Source organism: Elaeis guineensis, chromosome 2, assembly GCF_000442705.2.
Source record: "Elaeis guineensis isolate ETL-2024a chromosome 2, EG11, whole genome shotgun sequence".
Classification (NCBI taxonomy): domain Eukaryota; kingdom Viridiplantae; phylum Streptophyta; class Magnoliopsida; order Arecales; family Arecaceae; genus Elaeis; species Elaeis guineensis.
The window spans coordinates 112,200,865-112,218,730 of NC_025994.2; the positions used below are offsets into that span (position 1 = coordinate 112,200,865).

General features: G+C 36.4%; 1 protein-coding gene across 1 annotated transcript; it reads right to left on the reverse strand.

Moving 5' to 3' along the window:
- Window positions 1-240: 240 nt before the first annotated feature.
- On the reverse strand, window positions 241-17,659 carry LOC105043794 (la-related protein 6A). Its single transcript, XM_010921503.3, has 11 exons — window positions 17,282-17,659; window positions 13,324-13,405; window positions 6,871-6,965; window positions 6,589-6,660; window positions 6,422-6,501; window positions 6,248-6,332; window positions 4,250-4,297; window positions 4,080-4,148; window positions 3,863-4,000; window positions 3,252-3,342; window positions 241-612 (listed from the first exon to the last, which is right to left on the reverse strand). The coding sequence occupies exons 1-11, from the start codon at window positions 17,576-17,578 to the stop codon at window positions 464-466; spliced, it is 1,206 nt and encodes a 401-aa protein (XP_010919805.1). The 5' UTR covers window positions 17,579-17,659; the 3' UTR covers window positions 241-463.
- Window positions 17,660-17,866: the final 207 nt, after the last annotated feature.

The window sequence follows — 17,866 nt, forward strand, 5'->3', positions numbered from 1 at the left end:
AGGTAGCTTGTTTTTTTTCTTTTTGCCCCCACTGATGCAACCGACCTGCCACAACCCGCCTTAGCCCCACCATAACCTATCCCATCTAATCTACCCATCCCGACCAGTCTTGTGGGAGGCGTACATGTATTGACCAGCCCATTGCCATCCCTATTTGTTGGCTTCTTGATGAGACGTAGTGAGACCCCCGTCCAAAAGTTACAGCTGCAATAGAAGAGATAATTTCATCAACATCAAATCTAACAGTCTACCCAACAACTGTATTCATAATATATCCTTTCCCCCACCCCTTAATCCAAAGGTAGCCACAAGAGATCTCAAAGAACATATAAGAGGAATCAAGTCTAATTTAAAGGCAGACCATCTGTCCAGAATCATTGAAAGAAAACCCGATAATTGCCTTTTTTTTTTTTTTTTTTTCACTGTAAGAAAACCTGATCGTTGTCAGAGTTTTGAAACGCCTTCATGCATCATGCTGAGTGGATTCGTGATCTGAAACAACAGGTCTACCCCGTCCCATCGTGAAACCCCTCGTTCCATCTGGCATCCTTGGCCCAGGAACGGGCTTGCTCATATATTCGCTGCTGGAACCGGATGCAATACTTCCATGTCCTGAAAATACAAACAAAAAAAAATTATATTCACTCCAAAACTTAGTTGCGTAAATAAGTATACAATTTTTATAGCTAAAAACATATGAAAAGACAGAAGCTTGACTCACCAATGAGCACCATTATCGTCTTGCCTTAATTCAATAACATCGATTATTTGAAAGATAAAGGCGACCAATTACCAAAGAAAGAGTAGAAAATCTATACATGTAGTTAAAAAGCCAAGGGAGCTGTATGAGACGATTCTTGTAATAAGTTGTTCAGATACATTTTCCCCAGGAGAGGAAGGCGGACTCAGACCCTACTTATGAATAATATTATAAACATAGTATCAGCATGTCAGAGGTCTACTAGCTTCCAAAGGAACTTGGAACCATAAGCAAGATGTGACTAATTGGTCAGATATATTTAGAAAACTAATAATATAAGCAAAAAAAAAGAGAACAAAAATTATGTGAGGAGCAGCATGCGACCTGTCAAAAATTAAGAAATGATAAGCCAATTTTGCTTCATCACAGGACAGATGGTGGTTTTAGTGATGTATGTGGTAGAGGCATGAGAGCAGACTAGGCAGTTTCTCTACAAGTACATAGAGGTCATCTAGATGCAGAGATAAATGGACAGTTGGAAAAATACATGGCTTAGTTGAAAATATAAAAATTTCAACAGTAAATTGACTGTATGAACCCAAAGGTTAGCAGAAGCCAAAAAAGTGGCTGACTGGTAGCCCGAAGGCAAGATAGATACTCACGGCAGGCATGTTTGGTTTTGAGATTGCATGATTGGCCTAACCACCAGTCTTAGTGCTATATCAGAAGTTTGTTTGTGTAAATGTGATGTTTAAATCAAGTTACTGAAATATTTATTTATACCGAAAAATGTACTACAGGACAAAAAATAATGTGCACAACCTATGGGTCAAGCGATGATTAATGAATTTCAGATGACACCATAGAATGCAAATATGCAAGCTTAGATGGGTGATCTGTTGATGGACATGAAGTATCCACTAATGATCTCCACAACCTTAGCAACGTCATACAAAGGGATATAGATCCACATATATTCATGAGCATTAGATACTTCTAGGTGAAGTAAAAGAGAATTACCAATGTTGACTGACAAAAGTATACAAGGGAACTAAAAGGCTGATTATGGCCTGCTTATGTTCTATAGATTAGAACATTGTTGTCAAGATTAGTCTCAAACCATAAATCATATAGGGGGTAGGATTGGATCAGGACGTGGGTGATAAGACCTTTTCAGATATCGTAAAAATATGAAAAAAATAAAAATAAAAAATCAAACAAGATATAAGAATCACTATAGAAATGATTTTAACAACACCAGATTGGAGTCTTTGAAGTTTAAACAATAGAAGCAAACATACAAATAGCATGGTAGTAAAGATTGCAATTTGAGGTGGATTTGTAGTAAACTGAAAAAATATTTCGGAGTTGAGGTGGATATGTAGTAAAAATAAATAATAAAAAAAATGTGGAAAGCCTATAAGATGCATGAGTAAAGGATGTGATTTAGTCAGGAATTGGGGCAAGATTTTTTTTCTTTCTTTTTTTTTCAGAAGGGGGCACTAAAATATAGTATTGAGAAAAGCAAATCCAAATATGATAGAAAATTGTATCAGTGTTTTCTTAAGGAATGTTCCAGATCAGATGAACAATCTCACCAATTAAACTGACAAAACAGAATTTTAGTCTATTCATAAAGAATATCTACTTGCCATTACATATGTTCTTAAGCTCCTCAAGTGTTTTCTTAAGCTTAAAAAATTAAATATATATTAAATCGATGAAAAACTATATATATATATATATATATATATAGAATAATGAAGAGTAAATGTACTATTTATGATCCAAATTTAAAGGAACATCCAACAGCATACAAATAACTCGAAATACATCATTGTGCATAAAAAAGCCAATTAAAGATCATTTAGTATTCTTTATGAAGCAGTATTCTTCCAAACAGCCTATAAGAAGCCTCTTTGCACCACGGGGAGTTATAATAGTAATCAAATACTTGATGTGGAGGGATTTATTCAGACGTTATATACCGCATATTATTTAGGAAATAGTGGACATAACAAAAGGGTCAATTCCTATAGCTTAGATTTAAAATAGTAGAGCTCTAAGTAGGGGAACACAGTATTTATCAGGGCTCTACATAAGCATTGTAGAGGAAACATTACATATGATCTTTTGGAGGCAAGGGGGATATGGCCCCTACACCATCCCCACTCTCAATCCTGGAGCTCTCTTTGGCTCCATTCCTAGATTTACTGATACATGAAATATAGTTTGATGAAATCAAAAGGTGTCTGCTAGATGAGGGACAGGCCTGTAAAAGAAATTGAATGGTGGTAGGCCTAATATCACATAAATGGACATGGAATGGAATATCTAAAGAGGCTTTTCTTAGTAGAATTAATGGTCAGACAATGGTCCAGTGGAATCTGGTCTCTCATCCCACCCACGAACGTAGCTGAGCAGAATTGCTGGCAAAATTAGTTAAATGTTGATGTTCAGTTGGCAAACTCATCAATGAAGAAGAGTAAAATAGAGTAAGATAAGGGGAATAAACTAAAGATCTGTAATCAAGAAAGTTATTTCATGGTACCATGCCCATTATCATTTCGTTGACTGTGACCCTTTCCTCGATTCTTGTACCGACTCCTCCGCCCGCCTCTGACAATAGCAGATTGCTCCTCCTACATGGAGAACAATTTGGAAAAGTAAGAAGAACATAATTATTCAATATAGGATGTTTGGAAAGCACATTGAGAATGTATATAGTTAGCAATGGCAGTTGCATCAAGATATTATTACCAAACAGAAGAAATAGAACAGCTACATCACAATAGTCCAGGAAAACATTTTATTTCTTCATTTCCTCTTTGTTTTTCGTACCTGGTTGTTACATCAAATTATTTTTAAAGCAAAGAGCCAAAGACCCAGTTCACATTTAATTAATCTATATGCCAACCAAAGAGAGTGAAGAACAAGAAAATCAACTTTGACCATTTTCAATGTGATAAACTTTTCTCTCCAGCATTCTGTTTCCCTGAAACTATGATGTCACAATTGTGTTATCGCTCAGTTACAACAATATGAAGTGAACAGGCAAAAAAAACTTCATTTCATTCAAATCAGGACCATTGCAGTTAAATTGGGACTTGCATACAAAAGAAGCATCATGAATTGCTCATATTTAAATCACAAGTTACCAACCACTTTCTCAGCCATCTCATTATGGTAGTTGACAGATTTCATCTTCTTCCCATCTCCTGTCATTTCTGTTGTTTGAATATCATTGCTCTTCTCGGAAAAGGTCCCTTTGTATCCTTTCTGGACTAGTCCATACTTCTCCTGAAACAAAATACATTTTATTGCCAAAAAAAAAAAAAAGAAAAAAAAAACTAAAGAAGAGAGGCAGCCTGTATGTTACCATTCGCTTGAGCAAAAGCTCAACTCGCATTCCAGTTCTCCAATTCTTTTCATCATTCAGAGTGGCAACCTGAGTCAGAATGACGGAAATCATGTTTCTTTCTCATATAATGCTAATTTTGCAAAACTTTCAGCACCCGGCTATTGCAACGCATGATATATGACACTCACAGCACGCTCAGCTGCTTCAACCTTCTCGTACTCAACCAGGGCATAAACCTGTACAATCAGAGCACACCATGAATGACTTCAGAAGTTATCCATAACAACACCCTCTACTTAACATAGAAACAAGCCAGTTCTAGGTAAGTCAAAAAAAGCCATCAGATCCAAAGGACCACAGGAGAAGGATAAAGAGGTTCCAAAGAACTTTGTCTTCACCGTCTTCTGTTTTTTCTGGCTGTAAATCTGGTTGAAACAATGCATAACCACCTTTTGATGGTCTCAAACGAGACATTTGAGACTGGTGTCCCAATCAGACATGCAGCATAAAGGCATCGACTGACTTTCCAGGGAAAGAGAGTATGCAAGCATGACAACAAATTAGGAATATTTTTTCTTTCATTAATGTCATTAATAATCCAATACATCGCTTTGCAAAGCACGGTAACACCATTCCCACAAAAATGCCAGAGATGTCAATTCATTATGATGGATTTAGTTATGGGGCAATAGAAGAGATATATTGGAACATGAAAACTGCATCAAAAGAGTAGGTTCAATTGAAAAATTGCATTGTAAGGGTCACCTAACAGAGGTCTTAGAAAATCCAGGAGAAAGTGACAGGCATACAGAGAAACATGGTCGTGCAATGATGAGATCAAGAAAGCAATCACGGAAAAGCACCCCTCATCAAGTGATGGAAATAACAAATGATATAAAGGACCCAGGTAAAAAAAACCAACGAGGCAAGAATAGCTCAGATGGCTCATGTGCACCTTATGATCATCATTGTAATATGTCCAGCCATAAGGAGGGTAAGAAAATCTAAAACATGAAGCAAACTAAGAACTACAAGATCCAGAAGTGTTCATGGAAGGAACATTGCATTGCAGAAGAACAGTTCATCAATATTGACACAAGTTCCAAAGCCAAGTGCTCAAGAAAGAAATTAAAGCATTCAAATATTTCCTGGCCATGAAGAAAAAGATTGCTAAATCATTCAAATCAAGTATTGATGAAGACTAAGGTTGTCTACATGCTTAGGCAGTTCTAGGAGGTAGCCCCTTGAGGCTTGAAATGCCCAGGCAGAATACCCAGGTGAGCAGGCAAGCACCTGCAGTTATAAAAAATAATTTTTTGCAAAAAAAAACCTTTTGAGATTTAATGAAAGTAATATAATAGCCTTCTCCATCAAATTATCACAGTACATATTTCGTTCAAAGAGAACATGCATGAAAAAAAGGCCATATTCACAAATAGTAGGTCATTAACTACTTGAGCTATTCATAATATGATCTTGCGTCAGTCTGTATATCTTTTAAAACAGATTATAAACACCAAAAAAAGTACTTCTGAATAGGGTAGTGGCACAGACCAAAAACATGTGTTCACTGAAATGGTCAGAAAGGTCTTGAACCAAAAAAAAACATAACAGCATACATCCACAAAGATGGTCACAAGGATGATGAAATACATTAAGGTGCATGCCCACATAGATGTTGCATAGATGACAAAACAAAAACATGAACACAAAGATGATCACCATACAGATAACAAACCACATGATGACAAATGAACATGAACATTTATAAAAATAGATGTATCTACATTACTAGATTATATATAGACTTTATAAAATATATAAAAAGGCTTGAATTTGACAAGGTAGATATAATCACAAGTAGGAACCCACCTGGAAAAATAGCAGTTTATAAGCAGTAGGGCGCCTGGGAAGCAGCCCACTGGGCGACCGGGAAGCGTCAGGTGCCTAAGTGGCCACCTCTAACAACTCGACAAAGATTACAAGAGAACTTTTTTAATTGCTTATGTAATTCCTTAAATGTCTTAAGTTGACCAGACGTAGGACACAAAATACAAATATGTTGTCATTATGGGGTCACTAGACCTGAAGCCATAAAATTCCAGAAGCTCGAAAAGAAGGTCCCAAAGTATTAAAGATTAGTTTCACAAACAGTGTGTCCATATCACATGTATTAACGATCATACCTTACTACTGATTGCAATTTCAGCCTTCCTGGTTGTGGCAGATTCCTCTATTGAATGTGGATCATGAATGGTAATATTCACAATGCTGACATTTAAAAACTAAAGTAAATTAGTAAATTTCTTTTAAATAATGAAACATCAATTTTGAGGCTAGAACATATTGAAATGACATACTTTCCAATATTACCAAAGAGTCTTTGGATAATATCTTTTGAGTAATTCTCTGGTAGATTCTCCGCTAGAACAGTGCATGGCTGAATCTCAGAAGATCACAGCTTAGATATTCAGACCAATCTCTGACTGCAACAGACAACAATGCAATTAAAGTATGAAGGACATACCTTTGTATCCTTGATTTCAGTAACTAGTAGTGGATGTAATCTCTTCACCTTTTTCCTGTCCATGCTAACAACCTGCATATAAGGGCACCGTACAATTACAGTCAGAGCAAAGCTCCAGGAAATAGAGAGCAACTAATCTTCTGCATAATGACCTCCAGAATACAATCCCAACAAACAGAGTTTATGCAAGTTTGAAAAAGTAACCAACCTTTCCCTCCCCAAAAAGATATCCAACAATTATTGCATGCCAATATCATTTTAAAGCCATATATGAGAACTCACAAGCTGGGATGATGTCCTGAGTGCAGCCTCTATCAAAGAGAGGTCCTGAACAAGCTTTTTCATTCTTCTGAAGGATGCAATAATTGCAATAGGAACTGCAACAACCAAATACCATTAACAGCTGAAAACAGCTTGACCTTACAATGTATTTCAGAAACGATATGAGAAACAACTTGATTCTTTTCCCCCTTTTTCTGGTAAAGAGAGCCACCAACAAAAAGGTTCAAAAAATTCCTATTCTACAAAAAGAAATCCATACAAGCTGTATTTTTTTGGTTTGTATGTGTCCATTTATAATTTTCATGTATAAGATAAATATTTTCCTATTCCATAAGTTTTTATGCTGCTTATATCACTATATTTTTAATGAAATTGTCTGGTTGGTTAGTTGAATTCTGCAAATGTGAATGAACCTTCACACCAGCTTTGGATTAACAAGTCAGAGATGAATTTAAATTTCAAAACTGCAGGCACTGATAGATTTCACACATATAGGGTTAGCCTAATATTCTAAGTCAATTTATCAGAAGAACAACATAACATCCCCTGTACATCAATTCAACAAAAAACCAACAATCCTTGCGCCATCTGAATTTAACATATGATATATATTCTCATACAAACATAAACTGAGAAATAAGACTAGTTGGCATGGAGTTCTTGAGGGTTCTAATGTTAACCTAGGGTGCAAAGTGAAACCAAGAGCTTGTATTTCAAACTGCCATTAATATTCTAGAAGTGTTAGGATTTCCCACACTAACAAATATCGACTAAGATTCATAGAAAAAAAAAAAAAACCCACTAAGATTGTAAAACAGGTCATACTCATGCCCATGCATGCACACACAAAGAGACACACACATGCAAACACAAACTCATCCATACACACGAAGACATTCAGGTTCACTGACAGTTGATGTGCCTCGTGCTATGGACATCTCTCCCTTGCGATTTTTTATTTTTTAGGAAACAAAAAAGCAAAGACAAACTTCTCTCCTGAATAAGAAAAAAAGTCATTTATTGATTTATTTTCATACAACCCCCAAATACAAAAAGCCCACATGTACAATCATCTTCAAAAAAACAAAAATCAGCCTTGCACTCTATGATGTTGCCAGCATGTAGCAGACCTAGAATGTTGGTGCATGTTGTAATATAGACAATTTTAATTTTCTTTATGACCTAGAACTGAAACGCATGGAAGCGCATGAGAATTGGTAATGCACATCCGTCGTCACAATCCTTGTTGCCTAAAATTATTGATAACCAGTGCACGTTGGCACAAGTGAATGGCTATTTGTCATGTACTCGATCACATGACACCTCAAATCCTTTCATCAATCCCCACCATAATTATCGTAGGTACCATCCTAAACCATTAGGTGTCAGACAATCTCTGGTCCTTACTGTACAAAATCCACCAATCCCAATATTTCCTTTCTGCCGGTGCAACAATTAAGTTTCCTCAAATGTTCTAAATTAAATTTTCTCTCATCGTAATCTGGAAACAATTTCCTCATCTTTGCCACAAGGTTACATGCATTGAATACATAAAACTTTGCTCAGAATAACGACACTTTTACACCAATGGCTGGAACCTAAGGTCACTTGCTGAAAATAAATCATAAATAAGGAAAGGAAATGAGGCCACAAACATAACATAAACAAATAGGCACAAGCATGAGAATTAAAGAATATAGGAGAATATTGCGAACCCGTTTAAGAATTAAAACATCTTAAACCCATAAAACCAGACCATATCTATATGCCATTGTATAGATTGCTGACTAAAAGTAAATGTCAGAAGAAATGGCATCAACAAATACAACAAATTCCAGATGGAATAAAGTAACAAACATTCGATAGTGAGAAGAGAGAATCAGATTGTATTTGACTAATTAGCCACTCTGACCTAACTTAGATGCTTAGCAAAGTAGCTGCATTTGGCTAACAAAATAAGTCCACAGGTGGACTCTGTGTGTGTGTTTTTTTTCTTCTTTTGGGAGGGGGAGTCTCCACCAAGATTTTTAAAAAATCTTATTGCATCCATATAATCCAGCCTTTTTCCTCTTCTTCCATGTGGCCCTCCCTAGATTTGATACATATGTTTCCATTGAGTTCTTTCCTTAGATGCCAAAATTGGGAGCAGGTGCTAGCGCAGGGATACTTGGGCGTGCAGGTTTGAGATTCCGGGAAAATTCAAAAGCAGGTGAAGAAGATTCCAGCTAGTAAGGCACAAACCTCCATTGTAATAGACTAGTCAAATTCCATATTCACATTGCCTACATAAATGGAAGTGATAAGTTTGGAAATCAAAGAGTTTGGATCCTCTCTTTTTTTGGTTGGGCCAAAGAGGTCCTCTTTATCGATCACTGCCATCCATGTCTAATGTGGTAACCATGATTGAGTGGCCCCAACAAGGCTTTGACAAAAGCATATCATGAGGGACAAACTCAATCACAGCCGCTGTGCCCTACGTAGACGGCCGTCATTGGCAAACGAAGATACTCCTGTCCAACTCCAAAATAGGACCACAACTCGATCATAAAAGGCTCTTTATTTGCTGAAATAGCTATGTGGTTAACTCCATCCAAGTAGAATACCAGAAAAGATTATCCTATGCAACCAGAGATATTATGGGAGTTAAAATGTACATCAAGTACCCATGGGCAATGTCCTAGACACTCCAAAATCCAAATGCTGGGTTTTTTGGTGTATAGGATACTCAATAGTTCAGGCACCTAATGACACTCAGCACTTTGTACCACCAAATCATTTTGTCATCATTTTAACTGTCAACTTTTGGCACTCCTACATGAGAGTTATTAAGTCTAACATATCAATGATCAAATATTTTACCAAGTATGTGAACTGAAGGAGGTCTAGCATATCAACTAGCAAATCTTTTATCAATGTTTGATATAAAGTAGTAATAAGTCCAGCTTGCTATCTATGTGGTAATAAATAAATACAAATTTACATGAACGTCTATAAGATATGGACATATACCTGATTTTTTAAAGGTCCGCATATTAGATTCATCTGGACACTTGACACCTGTTTCACATGTCCGACTAACAACACCCATGGGACATTGAGTGGAGGAATTCAGTATCCTCCAAGTTTGAAGAGAACTGCTAGAACATCCACAGATAATGGGCTGATACTCTTTGATAATGGTTTCCTTCCTAAGAAAGTTTTTATGCCATTATATGTTTTGTTTACAGCTTTCATTTAAGTGAATGGCTTGCACATTTGAATACAAACTATTAGTAAATTCATGAAATTTTGGCTGTGACCTGCAACTCATAAGAATATTTAAAAATTTATGAAATTTATGATCATTTATGGTTACTTTAGAATACAACCTTATGTTATCCTTGTTTTTGGTTGATTATATGTTCTTTTTATTTTTGAGAAAAATGGCAGTCGGCCAACAATCATTTTGCTCATCTTCTTCTAGATGTGATATGATTTCAAAATTTCTATGCATTTCAAGTATTGTTGGACATCAAGCAATGTGTTCGCTTGTTTATCAAATTAAAAAGATGATAAGCAATAAATAATATATTTACTTTTTTTCCTGAAACTTACCCATCAAAATTATAAATGATTCATAATCTTATAATGGTTCAAAACTTCAACAATTTTCTTCTTCCTTCATTTCTCTAGCATGACTCCATTTTGATTCTCTGCTTCTGAACCTATGGGGTTAAGAGTTGGCATATTATTTTGGTGCACCCCCAAGTGTAAATCCTCACTCCAACCTTGTGAGCCCATTAAAATTACCTAACTAAACCTTAATCAACTTAATCCCCATTCTTGTATTTATAAGTATAATAATACATCGACGCAAGTATGCACCTACCGACTGACCCATACATGCAACCATGCAGCCACACGCAAGTCTACCTAGGCACATAATATATGCATGAAATGATAAAAAGACTGAAGGGACATCAGATGAGTAAGGGAGACATCACTTCCTGGCAGTAACCAAGTTGATGAGCCACCTTTAGCAAAAGCTAGGCAACAGTCACCAACTATAAGATCAGCTGCATTGTATCGTCATGGTCCCTTAATAGAAGAGGGAAAAGGCACTGAAAAGCACAAGAGAGAAGGAAGGGGGGTTTATAGAGGGATTTTGATGGTTTAGTCTCTTTCCTTCAACACAATCCATAACAGTCCTCTTTATTTTATTTCTTTTATAAAAAGAATTACAGTTTACTACAAATGGGACAAAATAGTCCTTATTGTCCCATTAACAATTAACTCCCTTCATAACATCATCTTAGATACTAAATATAATATTGATCTTTTTTCATAAAATGCAAACATCTCCAATGATCTATGCATCCACTCTCTTTGTTTCAGATTATAATGGTAGTATAGGTTCAGATTACAATTACCATTTAACTATAAAGAATCAAGAAAATTGCCTATTAATTGAACAACAGGGACTATTTTGTCTCACTTATAAATAAGTTAGGTCCAAAATGTCATTTAATAAAAAAGAGGACCATGCAAGAATTTAGCTGAGAAAGGACTAATACATTAAAATCTCTTAGAGAGAGAGAGAGAGAGAGAGAGAGAGAGAGAAGAAGAAGAAGAGGAGGAGGAGGAGGCGAAACCAGACAATAATTTTATCAGCAATATAGAAAAAATATGAAGTAAAACTTAACAAGAAAAGAAGAAACATTCCAAATTAATTTGCACAAAAATAACAAGAAATTGACAAGACTGCTCTTTTAACAATAATGTAAGGAAACAACAAGTAATAATACAAAAAAAAAAAATGAAAATAGCAATTTCAGATTCTGTTTTCTCAAAGCAAAGACTATATTATCAACTGCCCACTTAAAATAATTCTTGAAAATAATGATGTCACAAGAATAATAAACCTTTGAATGAAATACGGTAAGAACCATGAGAAATTATCAACAAAAAACTTGTCTTGAATTCCCATAAATGCTCCTGAAAACAGAGATGATCAGATAGCAGTTGGTTGAGTAGTCATACACACCTAAACTAGATGCTCGGCACAACTGTACAATAGCTGCACCAGGAGAATCATCTAGTAAAGGTAGCCTGTCATAAGTACCTGCTTTACTTCATCAGTTTCATCTCCATTCTTCAGATCATGATCTTAACTAAAAGACGCACATGCACACATCCAACCATCCAAACACTACACTCGGTAGACTGCCCACCTCTTCACATAACGATTCACGTAGAACCACAAAATACACATATATACATATATGTGTGTGTGTCTGTGTATATGCATGCATCAGGCATGTATTAATGTTTGATAATAGCATACTGAGTGATGGTCTTGGAAGAGTAAGTGAAAAACCACATCTTAATAAGAAAAGCAAAGTGACAGCCATCTTGATCATCTGCATTCACTCTTCATGGTCCCTTGACAAGAATACAAACGTTAAACCAGAAGAAAACAAACCTAAATGACTCCTTCCAGCAATATGGCAAACACAAAACAAAAAAAAAAAAAGGGGGGGGCACAAAGAAACATAATAACCAAGTAAAATCTACCACCCATTTGAGAATATATCAAGATATTAAGAAAAAAAATAACAATACAACCTTGCTCTTATAACAACAGTATAATCCAAATAAAGTCAAAAGACAACCAATTCTTAAAGAAAACTGTGACAAAATAAAAATATGTTTTATTGGCTCAGTTTGAGCAAGAAGTAATACAATCATTTGCTGCTATAGCACTTGAATTCTGATAAACGACAATCCTTCATCATTCTTTGTTACAATCAGATGCTCTGGACTCTCCATACGTTGGATAAATCAAGACCAAATGTACTCCCATATTCAGCAGCCTCTTGCCTGCAATCTCAGTTTCAACCTCTTCAAAGATGGAGGAAAATTGAAGCCACAAACACATATAGCTCTCAAATCATACAAGGCACAAATCTGATTTCTCTAAGCACACAACAGGTGCTAAAAACCATTTCATGATAAATCAAGCCTCTTATCACATCAACAAAGAAGGGACATCACATTAGCTGTATGAATCAAGTTCCTAATCTCTTGCAAAAATGATATTAGATCCAATATCCGGTTTCTCTATTGTGCTCAGAGGGGTGAGGAATAGGATCACATCTACTAAAGATGATTTCTAAGAACCAAACATTTGATCAATTGTAAAAATTATTTCAGGAAAAGGAAGCATCAAAATTAAAAACTTCAGACACCCATTTCAGAAAATAAGATAAAATAACATAACATAAAAAAAATGTACACATGCTTTGGCGTACATAATTGCACTTCAGTATTGCAAACAACCAATCATCAGGCCTGAGAATGCATATCAGCTGGAATTTAAAAGAGAGCACTGACTTATAGGTCAGTCATATAATCTTAGAAAAAAATCTTGATAGAAATGAGTTAAACATATACACGGACATCGACAGTACTTACCAAATCCTTCCTTGTCCCTCTTCACAAATTTTAACAAAAACTTATCCGTAGGAAGATTTTCATCACTGAAGTAGTATTCAACCTGCAAAACTATCAATGTTTACTAAATTAACTTCAAGGAATTTGTGAGACTCAAACCATTCAAGGGCGTCATTCAGTTAGAAAATCAAGATGGCTCCAAAATACCACCAGTCCCCTAACAGACAACCAAACAATAATACAGAAAAATCACTAGTATAAAAGGATTGAGTCATTTAAAAAATGACTACAGTAAGACAAATATGATTTCTGTGTTATGTTATAAAACCTATCATTAAATTTCAGGTGTTGTTTGCAGGAAAAAAAAAATCAATTATTTGCATGTTGAACATGTAAAATTGACCATTACAATGTACAATTGGTCCAACTTAGTTATGAAACTAAAATTTCCTTGATATAAAGAAGTTTCAGATCTATGTTTATTGTTCTCATTCTATTTGACACGAATAAATCATAATGTTATCACTGTCATCATGGTACAAAAGCAGCTTCCATTCTCTTTGACATACTGGCGATAAAGGACAAGGGTACAACAATTTGGTCTGATTGCGTTGAACGAAGGCTAAGCCAAACCCTCCATCCCATAGAATATCCAACCTCAACTCAACTTGGCCGAAAAATGATACCAAAAATCAAAAGGACACCCACCCAAAGATCAAAGTTTTCAACTAAATCACACAATTTAGGTTAAGTTGGATGGCTTAAGTTCAGGTTGAACCTTAATAACACTCTGATAATGTCTCCGCTTCGGTCCCAAATTTATGTTGGGCACATCGACAGCCCTAAAAAGCTGAATGTATTAGACTGGAGTAAGAAGCAATTTTATATAAACTTGGGTTTGGTCCAGTTTGCCGAGGAAAAGATGCACTTCCAATGGATGTGTATTCTACAATGTGTGATCATCCCCACTTCATACCTTCGCAGTTGCTACCATCCACACCCCAAAAGGTGGGCAGAAGGGAAGGCAAACAGAAATTTGTGCCTACCAGCCAATAACACATATGTCAATAATAACCCATTCGATCTAAAACAATCTGAAATTGACAAGACATTTTGATTTCGAACAGTTTGCATGGTGTTAGCCAAGCTGCCAAAAACAACCAAAACTGTTGAATTATCTTATTGTTGTTTTGGGACTAACAAAAGACCTTTTCTAACTTCACAGTGTCTACGAGGACACCAAGGAACTGTTGAGATCACCGCAATGTCCCCCACTTGTTTTCTTTTGAAAATTGGCTGGTGGGGGATGAAATGGACACAGCTCATCCTTCTGGCAAGTCGCTCAACACCCTTCTCTTGCAACCAACTCCTCTCCTTGTTGCAGACCAAAGAAGGAACTAGGCTTCATTCTACTGAACCAACATGAAGCCATGCTAGAAACTTTGGATTTCAAGGGATAATGAAATGCACACTGCTTCTTTATTACAAAATATTAAATAAGTGAAGCAAGCATAATTATTAAAAAAAAGTGCACGAACATTAACTCCTTTTGCATTGTTGTATCAGTCATATGGTTAGCTTATGCTTAATTAGGTGATTTTTGGAATTTAATTAACAATACACCAAATATGTTCTTGGGATATAATCAAAGCATTGGGCTTCAAAACAATTTACTTTTCAAACAACTCATGCTGCACTATTTATGATCCTAGGCAACTCAAAATATAATGGAATAATACGAATTAATTTTTCTTCCACCTTATTTAAGATTTTATTCCAATATTTTTTAACAAGACTCCAAAGTATGAAGCAAAACAACCTTAAAACCATGGGATCTATAAAATAGAATCATTCCAGTTGAATGACCAAAACCCAACAGAATTTATTATCATTTTGATATGTTCCGCTTCCAGCCTATAACCTAAGGCAGTAAAACCAGCAAACTGCTTCTTGCATTAATTTTCCAATTGAAGCATGACCAATTTTTAAGTACATCTTAGACAAATCCAACCCAAATAATGTGTCAGTCATTTTGAGTCCAAACCAGTACACCTTATTAACCATTTCAACTAAAGGGTCTTTGTGTGATATAGGTATTAGAAATACAAGTCTCTCATACCACGATGGTACAAAATGAAAACAGAACCAAATAGAACAAGAAACAGCTAACAAGATAGAACGTCAAACCTTCAATAAATCCACCTAAAGAGATCAAAGCTTCTCCTATAAGAAGTCAACCAAATATCACTACCATACCAGGCATCAACATAGCACTTAATTTTATCTACAAGATCATTCCATATCTAGCCACATCCTAAAACTCTCCAGTCGTGATCCCTCCTCCGCACCAAGTTATAAATAGAAAGAAACTAGAGAGATTTAATTGGAATACAATGCCACTTCCAAAGACATTATGCCACCAACTCCAAAGGCAACAAGAGCAAGGCATTTGTGCCTCGCTAAAGAAAACCAGCAACAATCCAACAACTTCTTCCATAGAAGCACCAAAACTGTACACAGGTGCAATGCCTTCATGTCCCTTGCCACAATGCTTGCAATGTTTTTGCCCATCTTCCCTGTTATTAAAGTCCATTGTTCCTTTCAGCAGGCTTGCTGGTTTAGATGGAACAGTATTATAATATAGTTAGATGAAATCATTCCAATAAATGTGGGAAAGGAGTATTTTTTTGGTAGTAATAGGAATTCAGAAGAAGAGCTAATTCATAGATGGAAATAGAAAAACAGGAGTGTCTTTTTTTTTTTTTTTGTGGTGGGTTTTTTTTTTTTTGTGTGTGCGCATGCGCGTGGGCGTGGTGGGGGGTGGTGGGGGGGGGGGGGAGGGGATAGCTTTAACTGGAGCACCCAAACCATACAAGGCTAGACTTCTTCTCTTTTCTCTCGTTGTTTTTAGGTCTCTCTAAGATGACTCGCCTAGTGGTGTTTGCAAGTAGTTGGCTTCTTCTCGTGACCCTCTCTTTTCTAGCCCATTTCCAAGCAGGATAGCTGTAATATCTACTTTTTCTCACCTTTTCCAGAAAATACAACTATTTTCTTAGATAGATAAAATGTACATTGTAGGACACTTAGTTATGTATAGGTTTTTAATTAAAAAAAATAAGGATATTTCAATTGTTTCTTTACCTAGAAAAGTGCATCAGTTTTACATTTTCCCATTGTTCAACAAAACAAAATTATTGTTGACAGTAAAGTAAAATCACACATGAAATCTTGTCAACTTTTCCTGACAAATACTAGAAGATCATGATCATTCTTACCTCATCTAACCACATGCCAAACTTCTAGGACATAAACCCTCATTTTCTTCATGCAATCCAATATTTATACATACTCTAGATTGCGATAAGGTCAACAAGTAGCTGTTCATTGAAGTGTTCATTTCTTGAAATTCATTAAAGCATATCCATTTACCACTTTTCTATTTTATCTTGATTACAGAAAGTGCCACTTTCTCAATCACTTAAAGATTCAAGAATTACCCTAACATCTAATTACCATCACGAACCGTGCAATTCATCACCTACTTTTCTTTGATGATATGGAAAATATCCGAACAAATCCAGAGCCATCACACTCCATCTCCTACTTTTCTTGTTCTTTCTTGAAATAGAACCATATGTAATATCTGCGACCATGAATTCTTTCACGTAACATGTAGGGTTGTAAGCAAAATCTAAAAACTCTGTTTTTTTTATCCTTATTTCATGAGTTCTTGGATCAAGAATCCAAGAAAAAGAAACAAAGAAAGGAACTGATAGATAACAACAGACATGGAGAAGATGAACACAAGTTCTTTAACAATAAAATGCCTAATTTTCAAGCGTCCGTCTTATTGTCATTGTTTCTTGGATTCTTGAATTGCAAAATCCAAGAAAAGGAACAAATAGATAACTATCTAACTATATAAATCTTTATAAGCTAAGACACCAAAAGAATATAATAATAATCGTATAAAGATTACCTGTCGCACGATCTTATCTCGGAGTTCGTCGGTAAGAACAGCGGGACCAGATGGAACGCCCGTCCCCTCCTCAGGGTCTTGGTCTTCGGGTGCGTCGGAAAAGATATCGGCATCCGGGAGGGTACCGGCGGTGGAGGACTCCATCGCCTCTAGGAGGCCTCCGTCTCCGGTAAGGGCTGGAGAAGCGACATCTGCATCGCGATCGGCGGGAGAAGAGGGATCGACGGCGGCGGCGCGTGGCGGAGGGGGAGAAGATGGAGGACGAGGAAAGGTAGGAGGGCACGCTTCGGTTTCCATCTTTCGAAGGCAAACCGCGAGAGCAAGAACGCCCGCTCCGCCCTTCGCTTGGCCCCTCTCCTTTCTCCCCTCGGTCTCGGCTTGTGTTCGCCTGGGAACCTCTATTTATAGGGCGGCGAGGGGGCGAGTTCAAAGTTGGGGCGCAACCGTTGTTGGGCCCAACCTCGGCCCGGATCCAAGCAGCCTAGATTCGTTAGGCCAAAAAATCCTGTGCGCAGAGCCTCGTTGAGCGTATCGCTATCTTATTAGATCATATAATTATTATTTTTTAATATATATTTAATATTT

What these genes read in the sequence shown, in the direction of transcription:
- LOC105043794 (XM_010921503.3), bottom strand. Translation starts at nt 17,578, where the DNA reads ATGGAAACCGAAGCGTGCCCTCCTACCTTTCCTCGTCCTCCATCTTCT. An exon ending in CTCTTTGGTAATATTGGAAA is followed by an intron (nt 6,333 to 6,421) that starts GTATGTCATTTC and finishes TTTAAATGTCAG; the next exon opens with CATTGTGAATATTACCATTC. An exon ending in AGCTTTTGCTCAAGCGAATG is followed by an intron (nt 4,001 to 4,079) that starts GTAACATACAGG and finishes ATTTTGTTTCAG; the next exon opens with GAGAAGTATGGACTAGTCCA.